The following is a 23,268-nucleotide window of genomic DNA, read 5'->3' as shown; positions in this document are numbered from 1 at the left end:
TGAACTAGTCCAGTTCAATCCGATAGGTTTTGTTTATTTTTTTAATTCGTGGTTCAATCCTAGTTTAGAAAATTTGAGAAACGATCTCCGTGGATCAATTTTGGATTTAACTTCACGGTTCCAGATTAAAATTGAATCAAACAGTATGTAACTTAGGTCTTATTTGAAAACATGTTATTTTAATAATTTTTTGGCTTTTTGACTAAAATATGAGGTAAAAAAAGTAGTATGTTTATGATGACTTTCTTTTTACGAAAAAATATACAAAAAGTAGAGAGAAAAAATTAATCTTTAACTTTTTGGTAAGGTTGAGCTAAAAGATTGAGTTGTCAAACAAGACCTTAAACCAAATTCCTACCATATGATGCATACAATCCTATTTTAATTGTTGTTGTCGTTACAAAATATTTGTTTGATGAAAATTTTATACTTGCTACATATTGAATAATATGTTTATTTATTAGATATTATATTTATGGGTATGGCTTCTGTCCAGTCCGGGATCAAACTGGACCGTGCTGTTGGCCTCGTGGAGGTCCACTACGGGTCCCATTTTGATAATCTGAACCGTTCAATGTGTAGAACTTGTCGAGTACTATATGCTTATCAAAAATCACGTTGATCGGTTATCGATAGCTATATGATCAAATCAGTTTCGTATTAAAAAAATTGGACGGTGAACAAATTAATAGTTGACAAAAAACTGATTTGATCATATAGCTATCGACATCTGATCAACGTGATTTTTTACAGGCATATAGTACTCAACGAGTTTTACACATTGAACGGTTCAGATTATCAAAACGAGACCCGTGGTAGGCCCCCACGGGCCCAACAGCACGGTCCAGTCCGATCCCGTACTGGACAGAAACCATACCTTATATTTATTTAAGTTAATAGTAGAACAATATGCATGTTTAAGTTAATGGTGGTATAATATTTTGTCTAATGGGAGTTTTATGTTTTTTTAAAAATGTTATATGATTTTTCTTGTGAACAGATTTTATGAAATCATAATTCCAAATCAAGTCAGATCGTGTTTAAATGATTTAATTCAGATTAATTCCATAATTTAAATAGATTGGTTTGATTTCAAATTTTATGAAACTGTAGTCGAATAATTTTATCCTAATTTGACCCAAATTGAATCATATTCACCCCTGCCTATTATAACCAAACAAAAAATAAAATTATATATTTGTTTTTCCTTTCTTTTCTATCCTCAAATCTTTCAATAAAAGACAACCTTAATGTGAACGAAATTTACCATCGGAGGAAAAATAGAAAGTGTAGTCGGGTCAATAATTTCACGAGCCAACCCGAGCCCGAGCCCGTTTAAAAGAGTGATGGGTCGGATCCCACCCAGTCGCCGACAGCAGTGACAGCACCATGTGGCCTGAAACTTTAATGGGTGTGCCTACATTCCAAACATGCGCATCAAGCGCCCAAACTCCGAAACCACACACGATCACCAAAAAACACCCAGAGAGAGAGAGAGAGAGTTCTTGGCGATGGTGGATACCAAAGCAGAGGAAGACGACGATGAGGGCTTCGGCGACTTCACGTTCGCGTCCTTCGCCAATCACGCTCTCCATTCCGATCAGATCAACGGCCGCAAATCCACCGCCGACTACAACGACGACGAATGGGGCGATTTTGTGGAATCCCCACTTCGATCCGAGCTCTCTAGTGGTCTCTCCACCACCCAATCGCTTCCCAACCCTTCAAAACCTTTCGACCCATTTGGGTTCTTCCCAGATCACTCGAACACACCCTCACAATCGGCGGCGAGTCCAATTGAATCGGTACCGAGTCATTCTGGGTCGGAGAAGACTCAGTGGATGAAGCCCAAAGGAGCTTTGCCTCTGTCGATATTTGGCGAGCAGGAGCAGGAGCAGGAGCAGGAGGAGGAGGAGAAGGCGGAGCAATCTGGTGTGGTCTACCCTCCGGTTGGTGATGTTAGAAATGGATCGAATATGTTTATAGGCCTTGCGTTTAACGATGCTATTGCTAATTTATACAATCCGAGTCAGCAGATCAAGGCTGAGAATGGGTTGAATTCCAATTCAAATGGGACAAATTCGAATTCGAATGGTTTGAAATCTAATTCAAGTGGGTTGAATTCAGATTTATTTGCTGGAAACAATGATAATCAGAGTTCGCAGATTAATACTGTAAGTGATTTGAGTTCGAATTCTAATTTGTTTGCTGAAAACAATGATAGTCAGAGTCCGCAGATTAAGGCTGTAAGTGGGTTGAATTCGAATTCGGATTCGGATTTGTTTGCTGGAAACAGTGATGATCAGGGTCAGCGGATCAATGTAGTAAGTGGATTGAACTCTAATTCAAGTGGGTTGAATTTGAATAAGGATATATTTTCTGGGAATATTGGTTCTGAAACATTTGCAAATATCTGTAGTCAGAGTCCGCAGAATAGGACTCAAAATTCAAATGGATTGAATTCGAGTTCAAATGTATCTACTTCAAATTTTAATTTTAGTGGTATGGATTCAAATTTTGGTGAGTTGATTTCAAACTCGGATCCTCCGGGTGGAAATGAAGAATTTGATGGTGATGATGATGGATGGGAATTTAAGGATGCATATTCAGAATTGAAGGTTGGAGATGGGAATGTTGAGGTAAAGATTTAATATTTGTGTCTCGTGTAAGGTTGTGCATTCCTAGTTGCATGAAATTTGAACTTACATTGATTTTGAAATTCATATTAGGAGCATGCTCTGTCAGAATTTTCGGGATTGGAAGTTCAATCTGTGATAGAACTAGAATGCAGGCCACCATTGTTTAAGTTTATCGATATAATGATGCTGTTTATGTTACCTTTTTGAAGATGGGTTTCTATTAGGGAAAATAGAATTGCTATGTTTAATAATAATGTGATTAACATCTATATGAACTTTTCTAAGACATATTTTGCTGCCGTAAGACATGTACATGCTTAACTTTTCCTGTTAAATTTTTATATGTACTTGTATGAATACACCATTTGTTTCATCAAATTGAGTGTTTTCTTATTTGAAGGTTGACGGAAAGGAGGAAAGAAATTCTGAGGCAACTGGGGTTTCATCTGACTTTGGCAATGGTTCACATGGGTTTGGTGATTTATTTTCGGCATCAAATGAGCTTTCTGGTAAATCCAGAGAAGTGGACATCAGTTTTGATTTCAAGCCACTGACAGTTGCTCAAAATGATTTTAGCTTTGATCCATTCTCTAAAAGTGAGCAGAACGGTATTGAAAATGGGTTGAATTATCACTCAGATGTTGGAATTGTTGATTCCGATGAAAGTTTTGGGGATTTCGAATGTGCATTTACCGGAACTGGATTGAAGCAGCAGGTCAGTTGCTGGTTTCTTTTGCCCTTCAATTTTCTGTTGTCAAATGTTTCTGGAATGTACTTACTGAATTTTTTTTTTATTTTTTTGTTGCAGGACAAGCCAAAGGTTGATGATATTTCTCACTCTGAGTCTGAGGTTGAAGTACACGCTTCTGATGGCAACGCTCAGGTGGGTGAATAAGATTTGGATATATGTTTTTCAAAGAAAATTTATATGGATGGAGCTTATGAAATATAATGATGTCATGTAGTTGCACTCACTTTGTATATTTACTGAGACCATTGTTGTCAAATTGCAAATCAAATCGAGAATAATTTTGCTAAAATAGTGAATCTTGAATTGTATCGAATTGTAAATTGTAAGATTCACTTTATTTAGAATAACGTATAAAAAAAATAAAATTACACACAATGTTTAAAATGAAATAAATATCAATATAATTAAATTGTATATATAAAATCACGTATATTAATATAATAATTTATCTCTTTTTATTTAATTTTATTTTGTGAAACGACATTGTTTCATGCATTATGCAAACATAATTGAATCACAGAGAATCACACAAATTGTCGTGAATCGCAAAGAATCGTAGTAAATCGAAATTAAATCGTAAGATTCACTCAATTTAAGATTCATCAACATGAATCGCATCTTTTGATTGAAACTTGTATCGAATCGTGAATCGCAAGATTCTAACAACCATGGTTGCAACTATTATTGGATGTCATGCATGTGCAATTCTATCCTTGTTTGACAAACAAATAATACTACCCCAATCCAAGTTTGACAGCTTGAATGTAAGTCGAATGATAAATATAAACAAACAGCGGTTAAGTCACTAACAGTGCTTTTGAAACATGGAATGACATTAAAGTAGTGCCTCATAGTTACTCTGTGAGGTAAAGAACAAACCTACATACAACTTTATTAAATTTGACAAACTCTTTGCAGTCCATTGGTATTTTATTTGGAAAGACAGTAGAAGTTTTACATATAAAAATCTTATAAAAAAATCACATGTCGAAACTACTCTAATGAAAATTTTCTAGTTGTGTTCTTTTAAAAACCAACTTCTGTTTTCATGCCCATCTCGTAGCTCTTGCCCTCCAATTCGTTAATCTAGTGGGATCCCTCTTAAATTGATAGACGTTTCTCCTATGAAGCACAAATACTTCTAAAAGGGAGTTGTACTTGTATTGTACCCGTATCCGATATCGATTCTCCTCAGATACTCGTGAATACCCAATACTTCCTAAACGCATCCGATATTTGATATTAATTTTGAGAAGTATTATATACTTTTCGAAGACTCTAGGTAATGTATCCGAACTATTATCCGATACTGTTTTCGGACACTCTAGGTAACATATCTGAACTATTATGAAATTGAAATTGTAATAATTTTTATATAGTATTAGGGTATAATTGTTAGAATAAATACAAAAATAGTTTTTCAATATTTCCAAATTTCTTACTGGAGAAAGAATATTAAAGCACTCTGCTTTTTTAGATTTTATCAAATTAATGCATCTCTTGAAAAAAAAAAAAAAAAAAGGGAAAAAAAGTAAACTAACTATTAGCTCTTAAACTATTATTTAATTCCTAAACAATGGTTTCTCACTATACTTTGCGCTCATACTAAAAATTACATTTAAAAAACTCTGCTTATTTTGGTCATACTATTTTTTTTTAGATTTTGTTGTATCGCGTTATCCGTATCGTATCGTATCAAATTTGTATCCCATATCCAGATTCATATCTATATCCATGATTCTTAGCCTTTCTACCAATTCTTGCAATATAAGCAAAATATTGTTATGTGGCCTCAGCTTATTTATATTTTCATGATATCCTTCTACAAAAAAATTTAGAAAGCACAATTACAATGTCAATAGAATTTATTCTTTTTCCTTTTTTGTGTTTTATTGTTTAAAGAAACTCATTTCATAAATTTATATCATGTTTTGGTATTGTGTCATATGATGCTTAGGTTTTACTAAAGAATGTTTCCTGGGAGGAATCTACCTGATTGTTCATTTATGCCAACTGATGCAAGAATTTAAAAAAATGGAAAGTGATGGTTGTGATTTTTGTTTGCATTGGTTTTTCCATGCTTAAATCTGAATTTATTTTGAATGAGTGTATAACTAACATTAGGCAGAAATTTCTTCTATTATCTTATGATTGTTGGCTCAGTTAAATTGAGTATCATGCAAGAAGCGTGAATATGGTTCTAATTCACATTGTTCCAACCTGCACATTAATCTTACAGCCCCCTGATACATATACAACTGTCTTGACCTGGGAACTATGTTGTTGATCCAACCATTTTGGTTTTTTGGATGGAACCTTATTCTTGATTTGGTATTTTATTGAAACCCTAGTTTTATATTGTCACACTTTATGCATTCTACATCTATATTACCAACATTCCTCTACAATTTTGTTTAATGTGGATTTAGATGTTGGAACATCATTTGACTTTTTTTTAACCCTACTTCCTCTTTATAGGTACAGTGTAGATCTAAAATGCCAACCATTTTTAACCCACATTTTTTTTTCTTTATTGAATCCATATTTTCCCTTGTGGCCACAGCCATAATTAAGGATAGATAGGCCCGAAATGCTGTTTATGTTGCCTTTGAAGTTAGGTTTCTATTAGGGAAAATAAAACTATGTGTAATTATGTGATTGACATCCCTATGATCTAGGACTCAATTTTGCTGTTGTAAGATTTGTGCATAACTTTTGCTGTTAAATTATTATGCTTGCTTCTATGAATACACCATTTTTTTCATCAAATCCAGTGTTTTCTTGTTTGAAGGTTGACAGGAAGGTGCAAGGAAATTCTGAGGTAAATGGGTTTTCATCTGAGTTTGGCAATGGTTCACATGGATCTATTGATTTATTTTCAGCATCAAATGGGTTTTCTGGTAAACCCAGAGAAGTGGACATCAGTTTTGATTTCAAGCCGCTGACAGTAGCGCAAAATGGTTTTAGTTCGGATTCATTCTTTAATAGTGAGGAGAAAGGTACTGATCAAGTTGTTGAGACTATTGATTCTGATGAAAGTTTTGGGGATTTCGAAGCTGCATTTACCGGAACTGAACAGGTTGGTTGCTGGTTACTTTTGCCCTTCATTTTTCTTTTGTCAAAATTTTTATGGAATGCACTTACTGAAACATTAATTTGGTTGTAGGATGAACCCAAGGTTAATGATCTTTCTCATTTTGAGGCTGAAGTACTCACTTTTGATGGCAAAGCTCAGGTGGGTGAATAATTTTTTTGATATATGCTTTTCAAAGAAAATTTATATGGATTGAGTTTATGAAATTTAATTATGTTATGTAGTTGCACTTACTTTTTATATTTGTAAATTATAATATCTTTTCAAGCTAAATATGTGGGACATGACATTGTGTCCAGTGCCCCATTATATGCACTACATATTATTTCTCGTACAAAAGCTTGTGTGTAATTAATAAAGTAATATTTGCGCACAATTCTGATATGGTGGAGTTTTTTCTTCATTTTTTATATTTTTTTATTTTTTCTCCTTATTTGACTCATTCCTATTTTATTTTATTTTTGCTTACTTTCAGGGAAATGAGACAATGTCCAAGAATCCTAAAGGGGCCCTGCCCTTGTCCATATTTGGTGATGAAGAACTGGAAACTGATAATTCTTTGAACATTGAAGATGCTTTTACATATGCGCCCTCCTCCCACCCGAGAAATGGCATTAGTAGTCAGGGCTCAAATATTTCTATCCATGATCTCCTATCAAATTTATACAGTCAAGCTGAGCAGATCCCTTCTGTTGACAAAACAGAAAAACTTACTGGATATGGGTTGGACTCCTCTGATAAAGTGCTTGATCCTAGTCTAGTGAAATGTGGTGATGATTTTGATGATGCTTCATGGGAATTTAGAGATGCCTCCTCGCAAACCAGAGATCAGACCTCTCTTCACAGTCCTGGAGAAGCACACCAAAAATTTTCAACCAAATTAAAGCTGAATAATTATGTGGACTTCTATTGTAAATTAAAGGATGAGCTGTCCTTTGTTTGTAAATGCCATCTTGGCAGTCTAAAGGTTGGTATAATAGCTGACATCTTTCTTCGAGTTAGGTTGCAATCAGTACTAAATTTTGAAATCTTCCTTCTTTTAGAAAGCTCAAAATACTGCTTCTCTTTCTGGTGAAGATGCAAAAGCGGCAGCTATTGGGGAGGAAATCCAGGTTGGTAATACTAGTCTTTGTGCTATAAGTTCTGCACTTTTTCTGCTTTGAACATTTGGTTTCTAATATTTAGTAATTTGGTTGTTTGAAAAGCAATTTTCAGTGTACTTGTATCAGTGTAAGATGGAAAAAAGGATTTTGTTAGCATTCTTTTATTTAGGAATGGAGTGACCATTGTTAATGTCCTCTTCCTGAAGCCTTCTCAAGAAATGAAGCCAACTCCATGAGGCTTCCTCATACTCTTCCATAGTTCATTGCGTACCCCTAGCTGTAACCCATCCACGTGACACAACTAACGCCTTCCCGACTTGGTTGTGCTCCACGTGCCTGTCTCTTCTCCAACCCTGATGACTGCTTCCAGCCAAGTGCTTAATCGACGATCCTCACGCGAACACCACCTCTGATTATATTAGTTGGAAAGTATTGTTGTCAGTGCCACAACATTGGATCACTATACTTGATGAGTTTCATGTATAGAAAGCTAAGAACCCTTGAAGTCAGTCGGGAACAACAATAATGGCGTTGAAGCTTCTTTTGTTTGAAGTGATTAATTTTGGACAAACATTGTTTTAAATGAGCACTGCATCAATCAACAAAACTATTTCATTTGATCTTGAGAATACTTCTTGTTCTTTGTTCTTTCTTCCCTTTTGGCAACAATGCTGTATTGTTGAAAGAGGACAACTTTTAGAAAATTTGGAAACAAGTGGCCTACAATTGGGTTTGTCATGAGTTTAGAATAGGAACAGATTATAGGGTTAGGCTTTTAAAAGGCAGGGATAAGTTCTAGGGTTTTTATAAGAAAAGGAGCAAAAGTGGTCCAGTGGTTTAAAATGTAGAAGTTTGTTTGCGGTTGGGAGTGAAGCAAGCCTGCCTGTCAATGGATTGGATTTTCCCTGACACCAACCCTAACCCAAATAATCCGATCCATATATTAAAATCCAATTATCTGATTAATCCGAATCCACGTAGTATGATTTTAAATGAAACAGATCCCGACACCAGTCTGATTTTATATCCAAAGCCAATTACTGTTTTATCTGGAATATTGCCCTAGAAGATCTAAATGCTATCTCTCTCTCGATCTAGATTCTCAATCTGCGATTTCTCTTTCATCAGCCACCACAAGTGAAACTGCAATACGTAATCAATCTCGTCTTCGTTACTTTCTTTTGCGAAACAATCTCAGATCTGGAGTGTGTCATAGGGTTTCCAACACTGAAGTTTGATTATCGAGCCTCCAGAGTGTAGGGGTCAAAACAAGATTTGGGATTGAAACCCAAATTGAGATCAAGAGGCTGGCTTCTATTTCTTGTTTTTATTTTTCTGGTACATAGGATCTTCTATGTTTGATTTGTTTTGGAGATAGTTCTTGAGCTGCAAATTAAGCTGAATGTAGTTTTAACTTTGCTGATTTTGAGATTGGAATTCTCATCCCTTCTTGATTTTCCTTGGAATTTGTTGACAGCCCACTAATTTAGGTCAGAAACCCATTTGGAAGTCATTTATAGCTATTGATTTGAGAGGAAGAAAAAAGAAATCTTTGTTGTATCAAACTCAGTTCTTACTTCTAGAGAATATTTAGTTTGATTTGTTTATTAAGAAACCGACAATAATAGGAGAGAAGAAACCAAAGGAAGTTTGGTAATGATGGATTTAATTACACAATTTTTTTATTTAAAAAAAAGGGATCGGATTTGTGGATTGGATATCCATATAAATCGAATTCGGATTTGGATGTCTCATTAGCGGATTTGGGCAATCGGATTCGAACTGTGAACATTTAATTAGATTGGATCGGATTCTGCCAGATCCGGCCCGAGCCCGATCCATTTACAGACCTAGAGTGAAGGTGTTGAAAAACACATGATTTTGATTTAGGAAAATATTTAAAATAGCTGATATTGAAGTTGGATGAGTGGTTCTTACCAGGAAGACTGATATGAGTGGCTCTTGTTGGAAGTTTGTATAAATCAAGTGGTGCGTGGAAGAAGGTGACAAGCGATAATGTCACTGCGATGGACAAAGGAAGAGTGACACTTTTTTTTCTTTCCTGTTCTTTGAGGTTTGGTGGTTTGTGTATGATGCTTTGAGAAGCAGAAGCAACCAGTTTTGTGTGTGAATTTTTTTCCAAAAGCTAAAAGGGTGTGAGAGGGTTTTGGTCCGTCATAGCCGGAACAATTGGGGGTGGGGTCAGTTCTTGGAAGTGGAGGTGAGGAAGGATGAGAAGATAAAAAGACTTAGGGTTCCTACAGATGAGAACAGGGTTGGGTGGGGTTTGATGCTTAAGGTGAGCTGGTGCCTCTTAAGGAACAACCAAAATGGTATTTGAAAAAGACCTTTTATGGAAGTTGCTAGGGTTTCACACGGGCCTTAGAAGGAGCTGCAGATCAAGAAATGTTTGGTGGATAGAGTGAGTGGATGGGAGAGAGATCTGCTGTCAAAGGAGGAATTGTGAAGATGGGTTAACAAGACTTGGGAGTCGTGGTAGAGATAAAGGTGTACAGCGTGTGGTGGGTATACTTTCTCTTTCACTTCCCCTCACCTGAGGACATGGGATACTGAATTAGGAACAACAAAGTTTGGGCGATTGGCCAGTACTGCTAGACTAGTTATGTTACATGGACTCATCTCGTGCAGGAGTATTATTGGATGCAGGTGGTTGTCTAAGCATCAGACCTTAAACCTTAAATATTAAGATATTGGGATATGTCATCAAAAGTTGGGAACAGATACATAGAAGTATTAAGATTTAAATAATTGTGTATTGTATAATATTTTGACATAAGATGTCCCAAATTATTAGGAATGTATTCAAAATTAAATGAGAAAAAGTTCTTTAAACAAGGAACAACTCGTGTAGAAGGGTTGCAAATGTTATTGCCTGATTCTTATGCAGATGCTATGGACTCAAGTACTCATGACAGGCCAAAAAACATCACCAACTCTTGGTATTTTTTAAAAGATGCTCAAGTTGCGAAAAGAGCTACTAAAGTGGAAGAGATGACAACGCTGAATCTTCCTACAGCTGGGAAAATTCAAAAGCAACTTGAAGGGGAAACATATAAGGAGGAGCTTTATACTCAAACAAAAGATGTTGGGGTTTATTGTTTAAAGAATACAAACATTGGCAAAGAATATGGAGTTCTTATGAAGCACTATCACACGGCATCTCTATGACTTCTAATTGGGTATTCTTTAAATAATTGGAATTGCATGCAACCATGCGGCATCTCTACGACTTCTAATTGGATATTCTTCAAATAATTGGAATTGCATGCAACCTGCATATTCTGTTGAAGCTAAAAAAAATGAGGAGAAATCAAGGTGGTCCAACACTAATGGATTTGTTCAATCAAAAGTTTGGCCAACTAGAACATTCTGGACCTAATAAAGACTATACAAGATTTAGATAAAAATATTTGACTTGTAAGTTGTAATACAATCCAATGGTGACATCTACAGCCCATGTCCACCAATTTTTAATAACCTTGACATCTAAAACATATCCAGCAGCATACTAACATAAAAGAAACATAAAAATAAGACTAAAAGTTACTCTAAACTTCATTGAACAATGCCCTATACAAGCTCCAATCAAAATCATGCCCTTGTCTTCTTTCTGTACTCTAAATAAATTGTTCCACCAAATGCAAAATAAATCAATGGGTTTTAGTTCATGAAAGACATTGTTCATTGTCTATAAGGTTTCTGTTGAGGCGAGCTGTGAAAATTACAGTCCAAGATCTTCATCAGAACTGAGAATGGAAACCGCCTAGATGGTTGCTTGATGCAATAGTGATTTAGATGGATGAGTGGATGGGAGTGAAAAATGTTGGAAGATCTTCAGAATATCTGCTTTCTGCCTATTGAATGGGAGATACGGAGGAATATAACCTTCTGCAGTAGTCTGAACCTAAATGTAATTTGTAGATTTTTTATAAATTTGTGGTGGATCAGAATTTAGCTATGGGTAGATGCTGGGATCTTCATGAAGGGTATCATTATCTCCTTAGTCTTCATTGGCGTGCACAAGCAGGGATGATTGTAATATGGTATAGGAGCAAGTAAACTAGATAGTGTTAAATTGTTGCCCTCCTCACTTTCGAAATTATTTCCACTTGCTCATTTGACTTTTTATTTATTTTTTATTTTCATATATATTTTTAAATTTTATTTTTGCCTTATGTGTTTGTTTTTTACTAAATCCATGTATAGTTTCATGTAGTTCATGCTTTTCTGTTATTTTCTATTATAGGAGGCCTGGAAAGAACTTCACAAACAGAATGTAAACTCCGAAGAATATTCAGAATATCAACCGCCAAGAGATGTTTGCCTAAACGAATTTCTTGAAGTTCTTCATGAACTGAAGTTCCAAGTACTGGAATCAGAGTATCACTTATCAAGAAGATTGCATTTAGTATGCATCATTTGCTTTAATCTTTTAGTGGGATTTTCAGAGCATATTCTAGAAAAAGGCTACATGCTTCTATATTTGAATGGTTTTTTATTTAGTTTTGTTTACCAATTTTCACCAGACACACTCATTTTGGGATAAGATATATTCTGATAATGTGATTGGCATATATAAAGTGTACTTGGTTTTAACACAATTGTCTGTGATTTGAATTTCTAACTGCCATTGTCATGCATTCTTCACTATTAATTATTTAAAAAAGGGAAAAGAAAAACACCTCAATATGACGGACGTCACATTCAATAAACATGTGCTTTATGTTGTGGTTTCTGTACCAGGTTATGAACAAAGTAGCATTTAAACAAGGTTTCCAAAAGGAAAATAAAAGAACATAACACGTATCACCGTGGTCAGACATGGTAACTAGCATTGAAGTCCTTGTCAAAAAATGACTAAATAAATAATCAGCATTGATCTCATGAATTTGACTTATTTTTATGTAAGGTGAAAAATATATTAACATTTGAAATTATGCTAATGATGTGGGCCCCACTACCATTGTGAATAGGCAGTAGAAAAGGTATGTCTGTAGCCGGACTCTATGTTAATTAAATGCTTATAGAATTTTTTATTTTTTATTTTTTTATAAAAAAAAAGGGGTTATGTGTGTGAGAAGATTAGGTTAGGTTCATATATATGGTAGTGTATATTGTGTATATATTCTGAGAGATTGTGTATATATATGGCAGTGTTTTCTTTTCCTTTAGGATTACTATATAGTCAGATGTATTCTTTGTATTATAACACGATTGAATATACAGAAATCATTCAGAAATTTTACATGGTATCAAAGCTTAGTTCAAAACCCTAGCAGCTAACATGAATCTCTTTTTGGTTTTGCTCTCTGATTCCTTTCATCATTTGGTTCATCAGATTCGAAGTCGACTCATCTGGTCCATCTTATTCCTTTCGTCTGTTCATCATAGCTTTCGTTGTTTGTCACATCATCTCTCTCACTGCCTTCGCTGGTCGCAAAAAAATAAAAAGAATTATTTAGCTTATCTATAAATAAGGTAGAGGCCATGTATATATAATAGATTCAGTATACAATTTAGGAAACGATATAAATAAGGAAGTAATATTAAATTGGTGATTGACACAATCATAGATTATATACATAATACTAAAAATAAAAAGCTTCTATATATTCTAACTTCTATATTCAACACTCCTCCTCAAGCTGGTGTGAAGATATTCAACAATTGTAGCTTGGCAATGGATGACTGGAAGAAGCCAAAAAAAATTTAACGGCTAGTCCAAATAAATGCTACCGAACAAATCTAGTAATCCACTAAATAAAAAAAAGCTAAAAAAGTGCTTTATACATCAGCACCACACCCTAGAAAGGGAAAAGAACAGGGGCTGAACTGCCCTAGAAGAAACTGACCGGAATCAATGTCGGGACAGTTTAAAGGGTCATGCCGGACCGATGTAGGAACTAACCGGAATCAATGTCGAGACCTTAGTAGCAGGAATTGTTCATGCTGCTCACGATTCTTCCTCAGAAGCGCGATTCTGCGCTTCTGACTCAAATTCGTTGAAGAATCGCGATTTTGATGCAAAAGAAACGCGAATCTGATCACGAATCTGTCTTCTTCTCAGTCGAAGCTCCATCACTGGCCATCGCAAGACCTACATAGGCCATCGCAGACTTCTCCCTTCCTCCTCGCTGGGCTTCGCGAGTCGCACACAGGCCATCGCGACTTCTCTCTCCTCTTCGCTGGTCCTCGTGCGACGTCTCTCTCTCTCTGATCTTCTCTTCTCAGCTTAAAGATATATATATATATATAATACACATTATGTATATATGTTTTTCTTATATATTTTTGTTTTTATAAATATATGTTTTTATTTATATATTATATATAACCTTTATAAATTATCTGTTTTAATTTATATATTATATATTATCTTTATAAATTTATGTGTATTTATTTGTATATTATATTTATTGAATGAATGTTATTATGCTATTTTTTTAAGAAAATAACATAAAATAAATAATTTTTAACAAAAATATTTTAGAATAAATTAAAAAAATTATAATAAAAGTATATAATTAGAATATTTTAACATATAATTTTTTATACTTCTTATTTATTTATAACATGTATAGTCCCATAAAAAAAAATATAATCTTACAATATATTTTTATATATTATTTAAAATATATACAAGCATTCCCAACTAACGATTCTTGAAATGTCTATGATTCCACGCACTCGCTCCCGCTCCAGCTTCGTGCAACTAAGGTCGATATAGTTTAAGGGGTCGTGTTGGACCGTTGTAGAGACTAACCAAATCAATGTCGAGACAGGTTTGCTTGGGTCTTCATCAGGTATCTCTTCGTCTGTTTAGATTTTTGACTCTGATGCCTCTCATCATATGACTCCCCATCTCTCCTTACTTCAAAATTGTACAAAGTCTTTAGCTCAATCAAGTATGTTGGGTAAAATTTCTCCTAGTCAACTTACCAAGTATCGGGGGTGTAAATTTGCCAAAATGACAGTCTTACCTTTCCATAAAAGTACCTCTATATCTGATACACCGTTTTCTTTAGTTCATACTGATATCTGGGGTCCTTCTCTTGTTCTCACTAAAGGAGGCTTTGCATACTATGTTTCATTTGTTGATCACTGCACCCGTTACACTTGGGTTTATCTTATGACTCATAAGTCTGACTTCTACCAAGTATACCGTACTTTTCAGTCTATGGTCACTACACAGTTTGGGTCTACTATTAAATTGTTAAGGTTTGACTTGGGCGGGGAACACTTTAAAACTGAGTTCTGTGAATATTTGGCCAATTTGGGTACCATTCACCAAACTTCTTGTACTGATACACCTCCCTAAAATAGTCGAGCTGAGCGTAAACACCATCATCTCCTTGAGACAGCTAGGTCTCTCCTCTCTGCCTCCGTTTCGACTTCGTTTTGGGGTGAGGCAATTCTTACTGTTATTTTTTTTTCTCAACTGTATGCCTACCCCCCTTCTTTCTGGTCAGTCTCCTTACGAGTTTCTTTTTTTCAACTTCCTAATTACTCCCTCCTTGTGTTTGGGTCTGCTTCTTTTGTGCTTTTACCTCGTAAAAATAGGACCAAACTTAGTGCCCGGTCGGTCCTATGTGTCTTTTTAGGTTACAGTCTCACCCAAAAAGGTTATCGCTGCTATGATCTTGTTTTGCATCGCCTTTATGTTTCCCGCCATGTTGCCTTTCTCGAACTTCTACCTTACTTTTAGCTTCCTCCTCTCACAGCCCTAGTTTCCAAAGAGGATTTGGTTCATAATGATTCATTTCCTTTTGAGGTCCCTCCTGATGAGTACATCTTTGCTATTTCCCATGAAATTATTCCTTCTTCTTCTTGTACCACCCCTCCTAATGAGTCTCTGTCCACTGACCCCCATGAGTCTAATCCCTCCTCTTCTCCTCCTTCTCCTTCTCCTTTTCTTTCTCCTTCTCCTTTTCTTTCTCTTTCGGTGTTAGTCTATTCTCGTCGCAAGGCTCTGCCCCTGCTGCTAATCCTCCTGCTTCTAACAACTCTAATCTTGCTAACCGTAAGTATCCCCTTCACATTCGTAAACATTTAGTCATACTTGATTTTGTTAAAATATGATTTTCTCCTTCATACTACACGTTTTTGTCAGCTATTTACTCTTTTTCAGAACCTCAATCTTACAAGAAGGCTTGTTAGGATCCTCATTGGATTCAAGCTATGGAGTATAAGTTGTTTGCTTTGCAGAAAGCTAGTACTTGAGAGTTGGTTTCGTTGCCTGCTAGTAAGAATTTGGTTGGTTGCAAATGGGTTTACAAAATCAAGACTCATTCTGATGGTTCTTTTGAGCGCTACAAGGCTCACCTGATTGCCAAGGGGTTTTTTTTACAGAAGTATGATATTAATTATGAGGAGATCTTTGCCCCTGTTGCCAAGATGATTATTGTCCGTACTTTGATATATGTCATTGTTGTTCGTCATTGGCCTCTTTCTTAGATGGATGTTAAGAATGCTTTTCTTAATGGTCATCTCGCTGAGGAGGTTTACATGCGTCCTCTCCTTAGCCTTCACCATTCCTCTGGACAAGTTTGTCATTTTTGACGAGCTCTGTATGGTCTGAAGTAACCTCCTTATACTTGGTATGATCGCTTTCAGACTGTGTTACTGAGCTTGGATTTCATCCTTCTGTCCAGAACTCTGTTTTGTTTCTCCTCCACACCTTTGCTAGTTTTGTTGCCTTATTACTATATGTAGATGATAGGATTATTACTGGCTCTGATTCTTCTGCTATCTCTTCAGTCAAGCAGCATCTCTTCTGTACCTTCAAAATGAAGGATTTCGACTCATTGCGGTACTTTCTTAGTATTGAGGTGACTTCTTCTCCCAATGGCTACTTTCTGTCTTAGGCCAAATATGCTAATGAAGTTATTCACTGTGCTAGTCTTACTGACACTAAGATTACTGATATCCTCATTGAGCTTAATGTGAAACTTAATACTACTGATGGTGTTTCTCTGCCTGATTCTACTTTATATCGGGAGCTTGCGGATTGCTTAGTCTATCTGACAGTTATTCATCCTAATCTTGCCTATGATGTTCATGCGGTTAGCCAGTTCGTTTCTATTCCTCATTCTACACATTGGGCTGCTTTGGTTCAGATTCTTCACTATCTTTGCGTAACTATCTTTCAAGGATTGTTGTTGTCCTCTACTTCTTCCTAGGCTTTAGTAGCCTATGCTGATTTTGATTGGGCTGGTGATGTTACAGATCGTAAGTCCACTTCTTGTTTCTGTATGTTCTTTGACAATTCCTTGATTTTTTAGAAAAGCAAGAAACAAATTGTTGTTACTCATTCTACTGTTGAAGTTAAGTACCGTGCAATGGCTCATGTTACTACTAAAGTTGTTTGGCTTCGTTGTCTTCTCTCTGATTTGAGCGTCCCTCAGTCTTCTCTGACCTCCCTCTATTGTGATAACCGTAGTGCTATTCAAATTGTCCATAACACTATCTTCTATGAGCGGACAAAGGACATTGAGATTGATTGTCACTTTGTCCGTCAACATCTGCAGTCTGGCTTTATCTCGCTTCCTTTCATCTCTTCGATTCTATAATTTGCTAACTTCTTTACCAAGACGCACACTACTACTCAGTTTCAGTTTCTTCTTGGCAAACTCTCAGTGTTTTCTGCTAAAAACATCTTGAGTTTGGATAGGGGTGTGAGAATATTAGGTTAGGTTTATATATATGGCAGTATATATTATGTATATATTCTGAGAGATTGTGTATATATATGGCAGTGTTTTCTTTTCCTTCTCTAGTCCCTCTTCCTTTCCTATTACTGTTAATGCTGCTAATGTGTCTGCTATGTCTGTTATATCTGGTGGGTCTGTCTTATCGTCTGCTATGTCTGTTGTTTCTATTCCATTTGTCCTTTATCTTCGTCAGTTATCTGGTGGTTTATTATCTATTAGTCGGCTCGATGCCTCTGGTTTTGATGTTATCTTTTCTTCTTCTATCTGTTCTATGCAGGATCGGATGTCCAAGCCGTAGATTGGGACTGGTCGTTGAGTTGGAGACCTCCGATTGCTTTTTCCTCTTTTTAGTTAGATTTTTTGTCAAGTCCTTTCTATTTGTGGCATTTCAAATTAGGGTATTTTTCTGCTGACTACTTACGATCTTTAGCTCAGTCAGGTATATTGGGTAAAATTTTTTCTAGTCAACTTACTGAGTGTCGATGGTGTAAACTTGCCAAAATAACAGCCTTACCTTTCCGTAACTTCCTCTATATACACCGTTTTCTTTAGTTCATACTGATATCTGGGGTCCTTCTCCTGTTCTCACTAAAGAGGGCTCTGCATACTATATTTCATTTGTTGATGACTACACCCATTACATTTGAGTTTATCTTACGACTCATAAGTCTGACTTCTACCAGATATACCGTACTTTTCAGTCTATGATCACTACAGAGTTTGGGTCTACTATTAAATTGTTGTAGTCTGACTTGGGCGGGGAATACCTTAAAATTATGTTATGTGAATATTTGGCCAATTTGGGTACCATTCACCAAACTTCCTATACTAATACACCTGCCAGTACTGTCATCTCCTTGAGACAATTAGGTCTCTCCTTCGCTCTGCCTCTGTTCCGGCTCCGTTTTGGGGTGAGACAGTTCTTACTGCTGCTTTTCTTCTCAACCGTATGCTTATCCCCCTTATTTTTAGTCTGTCTCCTTATGAGATTTTGTTTTCTCAACTTCCTAATTACTCCTTCCTTCGTGTGTTTGGGTCTGCTTGTTTTGTCAAAGATAACATCAAGCTTAGTGTTTGTTTGGTATCGTCTAAAAAAGATAAAAAGCTAAAAAGTCACTAAAAAAACAAAAAAATTTATACTATTCACAATATTTGGGCGGGAAAATTGGGATGAGGGGACTCAGAGGGCAAAACATGCATAGCTCACGCTGTTTAAGAGAAAAAAACACAAAAAACAAAAAGTCAAACAATGCACAGTGCATTGTGAGAGGGGAAATTGACAAGTGCTCAGTGCTCACTGCACTGTGCATGTTAGTAAAGGATAGGATCTTAAATTTAATATTTTATACAATATTTTGATACACATTTTTTCGTAAAAATTTAAAAAATTATCTCAAATAACTATCTTTTTTTTCTCTACTTTTTTAGCCAAAAAGTTAAAAAGTGCACTTACATAATTCATCTCAAACAAGCCTTAGTGCCCAGTTTGTCCTATGTGTCTTTTTGGATTACAGTCACACTTAGAAAGGTTATCACTGTTATGACCTTGTTTCGCGTTGCCTTTATGTCTCTCGCTTTGTTGCCTTTCTCGAACGTGTACCTTACTTTCAGCTTCTCCCTCTCACAGTCTTAGTTTCCAAAGAGGATTTGGTTCATATTTATCCATTTCCTTCTGAGGTCCTCCTGATGAGTGCATTTCTATTGTTCCCTATGAGCTTATTCCCTCTTCTTCTTGTACCAACCCTCCTAATGAGTCCCTTTCCACTGATCCCCATGAGTCTATTCCCTCATCTCCTCCTCCTTCACCGCCTTCTCCTCTTTCAGTGTTAAGTCTATTCTCGTCGCAAGGCTCTCCCTCCACCAGTTGTCTCTGCCCCTGCTGTTGATTCTCTTGCTTCTGACAACTCTGATCTTGCTAACCGTAGGTATCCCTTTTGCATCCGTAAATAGGTAGTCAAACTTGATTTTGCTAAAACATGTTTTTCTCCTTCATACTGTACGTTTTTGTCTGCTATTCACTCTTTTACAGAACCTCAGTCTTATAAGGAGGCCTGTCAGGATCCTCATTGGATTCAAGTTATAGAGGATGAGTTGTCTACATTACGGAAAACTAGTACTTGGGAGTTGGTTCCTTCGCCTACTGGTAAGAATTTGGTTGGTTGCAAATGGGTCTACAAAGTAAAGACTTATTTTGATGGTTCTCTTAAGAGCTACAAGGCTCGCCTAGTTGCTAAGGGTTTTTAACAGAAGTATGGTATTGATTATGAGAAGACCTTTGCTTCTGTTGCCAAGATGACTATTGTCCGTACTTTGATATCTGTAGCTGCTGTTCATCATTGGCCTCTTTCTCAGATGGATATTAACAATGCTTTTCTTAATGGTCATCTCGCTGAGGAGATTTACATGTGTCCTCCCCGTGGCCTTCACCATTCCTCTGGACAAGTTTGTCGTTTTTGGTGTACTATGTATGGTCTGAAGCAATCTCCTTGTGCTTGATATGATTGCTTTCAAACTATTGTTACTGAGCTTGGGTTTCATCCTTCTGCCCAAGACTCTACTTTGTTTCTCCTCCACACCTCTGCTAGTTTTATTGCCTTATTACTGTATGTAGATGATAGGATTATTACAGTCTCTGATTCTTGTGCTCTCTCTTCGGTCAAGCATCTTCCGTACCTTCGAAATGAAGGATTTCAACTCATTGCGGTACTTAGTATGAAGGTGGCTTCTTCTCCCAATGGCTACTTTCTGTCTCAGGCCAAGTATGCTAATGAAGTTATCCACCGTGCTAGTCTACTGACACTAAGATTGCTGATACCCCCATTGAGCTTAATGTGAAACTTAATACTACTGATGGTGTTCCTCTGCCTAATCCTACTTTATATCGGAAGCGTGCGGGTTGCTTAGTCTATCTGACGGTTATTCGACATAATCTTGCCTATGCTGTTCATGTGGTTAGTCAGTATGTTTCTACTCCTCGTTCTACACATTGGGCTGCTTTGGTTCGAATTCTTCGCTATCTTTGCGTAACTATCTTTTAAGGATTGCTGTTGTCCTCTACTTCTTCCTTGGCTTTAGTAGCCTATGCTGATGTTGATTGGGCTGGTGATGATCGTAAGTTCACTTCTTGTTTCTGTATGTTTTTTGGCAATTCCTTGATTTTTTGGAAAAGCAAGAAACAAATTGTTGTTACTCATTCTACTGCTGAAGCTAAGTACTGTGCAATGGCTCATGCTACTACTAAAGTTGTCTGGCTTCATTGTCTTCTCTCTGACTTGAGCGTCCCTCAGTCTTCTTTGATCTCCCTCTATTGTGATAACCGTAGTGCTATTCAGATTGCCCATAACACTGTCTTCCATGAGCGAACAAAGCACATTGAGATTGATTATCACTTTGTCTGTTAGCATATGCAGTCTGGTTCTATCTTGCTTCTTTTCGTCTCTTCGATTCTGCAACTTGCTGACTTCTTTACCAAGACTCGCACCACTGCTTGGTTTCAGTTTCTTCTAGGCAAATTCTTGTTAAAACACCTTGAGTTTGAGCGGGGATGTGAGAATATTAGGTTAGATTTATATATATGGTAGTGTATATTGTGTATATATTTTGAGAGATTGTGTACATATATATGACAGTGTTTTCTTTTCCTTTAAGATTACTATATAATCAGATGTATTATTTGTATTATAACACCATTGAATGTACATAAAACATTCATAAATCTTACAATGTGAACTTAACAATTTTCACTGCAATTATGAGTAGGGAGGGTGTGGAACTATTTATTCTTATTGGCTCTCTGTCTAAGATTCTTTGATATACCCCTTGATGTAACTTGTATTTTGCTATGATAGGCAGAGAAGGATTTCAGAACAGCAATTGAACTCATGGAACATACCACATCAATGCTAAATGTTCTGACATTAGGGTCAATGGAGGATCAATATATTTATGTCTCCATGTGGTTCAAGATGATCTCTGTATGTGCTCAAGAGTTGAAGCATGGCTCCTCGATTTGGAAACAGTTAGTAGAAAAGAATTTTAAAAGTTGGATGCTCTCTGAACCTCGAGGTACTGCATCTAGTTTATATTATTAATTACAATGACAATATTAAAAGTGAAAAGAAGTGTTGCTGTTTATGGAATTGTTTGTGCCTTTTCTTTTTGTCTTTAGAGTTTCATTTTTTAACTTGAATGTTGCGACAATTACAGGCAAGCAGTTTATTCTTGCCCTGGGAGAGATTTACAGGGTGGTTGTAGTTCTTGGAACCTCAATCAAACTTTACAAGCCATGGATACTATCAAGTTCTGTGGATTGTACAAGCATATATGGTCTTTTTGAAGAGTGTTGTACTCTATGGTCAAGTTCAGGAATTGAGGAAGCTCTCCAGGGTATATCTGATCCAATTGATTTCAAATATCATAGTACAGTCGAGGCATTGAGGGATTCAATCATGTATATTCACAATCTTGATGCACTTGCAATTGGGAACCATGTTTTCAATCAGCCAGTTTCTGTATGTCGGCTGTCACTTCTAACTTCAGAAGCAGTTCCAGGTGAGCAAATTCAAAATTTTGGAGGAATTTTTTTTTGTTTTAATAATAATAATAGTAAAGGATATGAAAGACCGATATTCCCTATATCATGTATGTATAAAACTTGTTATGAAAAAATTACCTATTTAGATGATAATAACCATAATAGATTTCTCTGGCATCAGGTTGTGGTTCCAAATACCCACTTCACATCTGCTAGAAGCAGAAATTCTTTTGTATAAACTTGAAATTTGCAACTGTATGAAATCAAATCACGAATATTTAGGCGTCCTGTTATTTCCATCAAAATATTGAGTTTATAAATTGAAATTGATTGCAATTGTGTTTAAGAATCTTTACTCGTTTTCATTAGGAAACAATCTCAAGTCCTTTTATTTCTTTTTTTTTTTTTCCATCAGAGATGAAAATGGTGTTGTGGAGTGGGGAGAACTACTTTCTCACGCTTGCAAATTTGTGGGCAAATCTCATAAGCAGTGATCCCCCAGAGTTGCCACATTTGCATGTTGGCTCATGAGAAAATCTTGGGAATTCAAAAATGGTCGGAATGTTTTGTGGAAATTCATTTTGAAGTGTCTCACTATTGAATCCCACGTTTTGGTATATGGGTTGATGAGACCTTTGGAGCACCAATCTCTGCTGCCCAACTCAAATGATAAAGAGAGCATCACAATTTGTTGTGTTAAAATCCACAAGCTCATTGCAGTGAGCTTGGTTTGATCAAGTAAAGGCATTTCATTCATTTTTTCCCCTTCTATGGGCATTCTATTATTGTATAAGCTGTAGTATAGTGTTTTGAATATGTTAGTATTGTATGATTGTGTTACTTGTTGTGTATTAGTTGAAAAGCTTGGTGGAATCGAATAGACAACGATGCATACCCAGAAATGCAAACTGCAAAATGACGGTAAATATATCTATTCTCCTTTTCTTTCTCATCCTAACATTTTTAGGGCAAAGAAAGATAAGATTGTTGGGTTGCAAATAGACATTGTGCTTTATGCCTTGCACTATCGGTATGAGACTGTAGTGTTATTTCATAAAGCTCATACGGGTAAGTGTATATTTTTGTGTGTGTTACCACACTAATTTGCTGTTATGGGTTTGTCGTTATTGATTTGCTGCTGCATTTACTGCAATGAAAAGTTGCGGAGAGCCTTTGGCCAAAGAAAATGTGTATATCAGGGTTTACTCTTGGGTATGTGACATTGTCTAGATAGCATGAGAAAGCTTTGTAGATTACAGTGGTGATTCAGCTATGTTATCATTTCTTTGATCATTCTTGCTCTCTTTTCATTCATGCCTTCTATGAATCACAGAGAGAGAGAGAGAGAGATTTAAATGTGCTGCTCACAAATGGATATAGCTTTGTTTAATTGTCTTTATTTGTGGTATGGAGCAT

General features: G+C 36.2%; 1 protein-coding gene across 7 annotated transcripts; it reads left to right on the top strand.

The window, feature by feature from the left end:
* Positions 1-1,368: 1,368 nt before the first annotated feature.
* On the top strand, positions 1,369-22,851 carry LOC114298328 (uncharacterized). Of its 7 annotated transcripts, XR_003641853.2 has the most exons (12): positions 1,412-2,639; positions 3,040-3,354; positions 3,448-3,522; positions 6,182-6,469; positions 6,557-6,625; positions 6,960-7,451; positions 7,528-7,596; positions 11,855-12,016; positions 21,167-21,383; positions 21,525-21,869; positions 22,268-22,590; positions 22,708-22,851. XR_003641853.2 is itself a non-coding variant. In XM_082914989.1 (11 exons), the coding sequence occupies exons 1-11, from the start codon at positions 1,431-1,433 to the stop codon at positions 22,381-22,383; spliced, it is 3,357 nt and encodes a 1,118-aa protein (XP_082771115.1). In that variant the 5' UTR covers positions 1,369-1,430; the 3' UTR covers positions 22,384-22,851. The 7 variants fall into 7 exon arrangements, 5 of the variants coding, with proteins under 5 accessions (XP_082771115.1, XP_082771116.1, XP_028098686.2 ...); XM_082914989.1 differs by having other exon boundaries at positions 1,369-2,639; positions 22,268-22,851; XR_014361220.1 differs by lacking the exon at positions 11,855-12,016 and having other exon boundaries at positions 1,411-2,639.
* The last annotated feature ends 417 nt before the right edge of the window (positions 22,852-23,268 follow it).

This window comes from Camellia sinensis, chromosome 2, assembly GCF_055761805.1.
Source record: "Camellia sinensis isolate YWXY chromosome 2, ASM5576180v1, whole genome shotgun sequence".
Taxonomy (NCBI): Eukaryota; Viridiplantae; Streptophyta; class Magnoliopsida; order Ericales; family Theaceae; genus Camellia; species Camellia sinensis.
Note: the sequence above shows the minus strand (reverse complement) of the source record. Positions and strands in the feature narration are given on the sequence as shown.